The 4,188-nt window shown below is 38.0% G+C and overlaps 1 protein-coding gene across 1 annotated transcript in view; it reads left to right on the top strand.

Moving 5' to 3' along the window:
• The window catches only part of LOC107289682 (P2Y purinoceptor 8), a 14,431-nt gene extending 10,512 nt beyond the window's left edge, over positions 1-3,919 (top strand). The window contains exon 2 of the mRNA XM_015818479.1: positions 2,031-3,919. Within this exon, the coding sequence (XP_015673965.1) occupies positions 2,097-3,164 (1,068 nt within the window). The 5' untranslated portion in view covers positions 2,031-2,096 and the 3' untranslated portion in view covers positions 3,165-3,919. The remainder of the gene's footprint in view (positions 1-2,030) is intronic.
• Positions 3,920-4,188: the final 269 nt, after the last annotated feature.

The following is a 4,188-nucleotide window of genomic DNA, read 5'->3' on the forward strand; positions in this document are numbered from 1 at the left end:
AGAAGCGGTTCCTTGCGACTAGGAACCCTTCGGAGATCCCGTACTGACCAGCCAGCAGACATTGGATATCTGCCCAAGGAGTGTCCTCGATGCTGGCTGGAGCGACCAAGGAGCGGGCCACGTGGTAGACCTCGTCTCCGCAGTTCGCAAGGAATAAGGCCTTCTTCTGATCCCCGGGAATGCCTTGTTGCCCATTCCCAGCCAGGTGTAGCTCGAATCTTCCCATGTATGCGGCCCAGTCGTTTGTTTCTGGGTTGAATGCCGGTAGGGAAGACGAGAATTTTGAGGTGGAAGCCATCTTGGAGTCACGGATAGTTTCTTGCTTCGGAAGGCTGCGTGGAGGAGCTTTTGCTTCGAAGTAGGTTGCTTGCCACGAGGTTGCCCTTGTCGTGCAGTCTTACTGGGATCCCACCTTCGTCGCCAGTGTTAGATCACGCAGGCAGTAAGACACGAGTCGAGTGACAGTCAGCTCTCGGTTTATTGGCAAGGCATAAAGTAAATCCGGACTGGCATCTAGGCCAGGGGAGCCCTCTTTTATGGGATTCCCCTGGCTTGTAATCACACAATTCCATTGGCTGGTAAGACCCCGTTGCTAGTTAGCCAACCAGCAACGGGCATGAAACTGTATGCAGATGGAGAAGGGCAATCACCCTTAATGGGTGATCAGGATGTGTATAGGGGATTAAGGGGGGGAATACAAAAGAACACAACAGTATGCATATAATATGATTTATAAAATGGAAATTCTATACATGATTAGCAATCAAAGTATTGTCTTTATCTTGTGATACATGTGATATTTTAGGAATATTTCCTGTTGCAATACTAAACATTGCATTATATACACATGCATTTACTAGTAAAATCTCTTCCAGTTCATCTGGTGATTGCTGGATAAATGGGACCAACTCCCATATTTGCATCAGCAAAAATTTTGACCACATCATCATCGTTGTTGTTGTTGTTGTTGTTATTATTATTATTATTACTATTACTACTACTACTACTACTACTACTACTACTACTACTACTGTTGTTGTTGTTGTTGTTGTTGTCTTTTTCACTTTCACTGGTTTCTATTGTCCTCTGGTGCTGGGTTTGCAGTAGAACAGGAGAAGGTGCCAGTGACACATCTAGAATTTTGAGTGTATGTCTAGGGTGCACATTCTCAAGATAACTACTATGATGAACTTATCCAGATATAAAATGATATATATATCAGAATTCAAAGTAGCCTCTACCATCCTATTAGAACTTTTGTGGAGCAAAAGGCATTCTTGTAAATAAATATAATGTAAAAAACTGTTGTCTTGCAACATACCTACTTCCTATTTTTTATTTTATTTTAGTCTAATAAAATGGGGAGGGTAGTATCTGAGAGCACTAAAGAAGTATTTGGGGCTACACTGATGTCCATCGACAATGGTACCTAATGGAACGCCACCCACTAAATGCACATAGTCTGAAGCTATCCTCAGAAAGTCTTCTTAAAATATCTATTTAATCTGAAATCCAAAGGCAGAGCAGAAGAGTGAGAGTTTGTTTAAAAAGCAGCTTCATGGTTTTGCCATGATTATCCTTGTCTTACTTCTGGGGCCAGAGTTGGGTCCTTCTGTTACCTCATTTATATAGTATTTTTAATAAAAAATATTTCATTTAAATTTTCTTCTTTCCTCCCTCCCTCCCTCCCTCCCTCCCTTCTTTCCATAGTTTACATCTTTATAATCTATATTACTATTTTATTATATTATATTTTGTTAATGTTATAGATCTGTTGCAGTGCTACTTATGCAATGTACAAATGCTTGGCAAATTTAATTTTGAGGTACTTAATAGATATACTGAATAAATTTAGTAGCAGAAGCAGTAGACTGCCTAGTTACTTTAGTAAATATCTTTAGAAAGAGATATGCAATTGTCTTTAGAAAGGTGTACATGACATGTGAGAAAGTGGTACTATAAAAGAAGCCACATCTAAGTTTTCTTTCACATTGTCACTGACCTTTTTTCTTTATTTTTCTACTTTATAGGGTACAAATTTAAGCTGTGAGATACATCTTTCAAATTTCCAAGAACAAAGAAATCAAATACAGAAAATGATTAAAAACGTGTCACTGGATAATGCAACAATGGACATGCTTAAGAATCCTGATATTATGATCATCTTACCAACTGTGTATTCACTAGTTGTTATTATCAGTATCCCTGGAAATATTTTCTCCCTCTGGATTCTCTTCTTTCATATCAAGCCCAAAACAACATCAATTCTTCTCATGATTAACCTTAGCCTAACAGATCTTGCATTGACCTCCTGTCTTCCCCTTCAGATTATATACCATGTGAAGAAGAACCACTGGTCTTACGGCAAACAGCTGTGCAGCTACGTCACAATAATGTTTTATGCAAACATGTATTCCTCCATATTGACTATGACCTTCATCAGCTTTGAGCGTTATTTGGGGGTGGTATATCCACTGACCTCCCAGAAATGGAGAAAAAAGAGATATGCAATTGCTACGTGTATTATAATGTGGTTTTTTGTATTATTCGCCTTGTGGCCCCTTGCCTCAACTAACCTGACTTACGAAGTAAAAGAACTGAACATTACAACCTGTTTTGATGTCCTTCAATGGAATATGTTTCCCAGTATTTCTGCATGGGGAGCTTTCCTCCTGCTGCCCTTTTTTTTTTTTTTCTTGCTTCCATTCACAGTTACCGTTGCTTGCTACACTGCCATTATTTGGAAGCTTATTCAAGCTTCTCACAAATATGGCAATGGACAGAAGACACGGTCGGTCTACTTGGCTATAATAGTGCTCTTGGTTTTCATCATTTGTTTTGCACCCAACAACTTTATCCTATTGGTACACATCGTCAGCCGTCTCACAGAGAGAAGGGGTTACTATCATATTTACAAACTCACCTTGTGCCTTAGTTGTCTCAACAACTGCATAGATCCATTCATTTACTACTTTGCATCCAAAGAGTTTTATCAGAAGTCCATGCAAGTAGTAGGACGGAAGGTGCTACTGAGTGACAGTTCGGAGACTAGAAGGGAAAGTGTATTATCTACCAGGACATCAGCAAGATTTCTATCAAGTGGACATAAGGATGGGTTGGGCGTGCTTAGAACATGTTTGCAAAGGCATGAAAGTGTTTTTTAACACTAATGCTCAAAGATGAAGCAATTATTCATTCTATTTCTTGAAACAAGTAAAGAATGGTTATCTCAAACAACTACTGTATAAGCAAGATTGGGAAATTCTATTCAATACCAGGCAAAATTCTTGTCTTCAGATATGGCAATAATATACCTATTGTAATATGTAGCAACAAATAAAATGTAAAGGAACATTACCATCCACAAATCTCTTCCTATGGCAGCATTCAGCAATGACTGTGAGTCAGGTTCAAGTTGTATGCTTAAAACAGACACCCTGAAATCAATGTTGACTGACTGATTTCAGTGCATCTAACTCTACACATGACTAAACCTGAATCTACTTCCTTATGAGGAAACCCAATATATATTATAATCTTTAAATTCTACCATAAGAAAACACAATTATTTTGTTGAAGTTACAATCTTTGAACTGAATTTAATTATCTGCCCAATATTTATTTGGGATTTCCTGGGTCTTTTATGGTTAATTGATATCCACTTGAGAATTGTTGTCCACCACTGATCTGTTTGTTTGTTATACAAAATAGCTAGCCAATTGTCATTTCCTTCATTATGACATATATCATTATCAATTGGTGGGTCCATTTTTTTTATTCTATAAATGTATTTTACTTATGTCAGTAAAGTTCCCACCACCATTCTTTTTCTCCAATGTACCAATTGCAATTATCATAATTAAATATATTTCAGGGATTTATTTACAGAGTCATTTTCATGTATAGTCTATTGAAGAGAAGGATTAGGAGAACATGATAGCTATCTTCCAGTACTTAGGGGCTGTCACAGAGAAGATGTGATTGATTTATTCTCCAAAGCACCAAGCATTGTCTTATTTTTCAAGGCAGGACAAGAAGTAATGGGTGGAAGTTTGTTAAAGACAGATCCCACCTAAAAGTAAGGAGAAATTTTCTGACAATAAGAACAATCAGTGGAACAGCTTGCCTCATGGAGTTGTGGGTTCTCCATCATTGGAGGTTTTCAAAAGTAGACTGGACAACCATTTG

Source organism: Protobothrops mucrosquamatus, unplaced genomic scaffold (genome assembly GCF_001527695.2).
Source record: "Protobothrops mucrosquamatus isolate PMUCROS unplaced genomic scaffold, P.Mucros_1.0 scaffold749, whole genome shotgun sequence".
Taxonomy (NCBI): Eukaryota; Metazoa; Chordata; class Lepidosauria; order Squamata; family Viperidae; genus Protobothrops; species Protobothrops mucrosquamatus.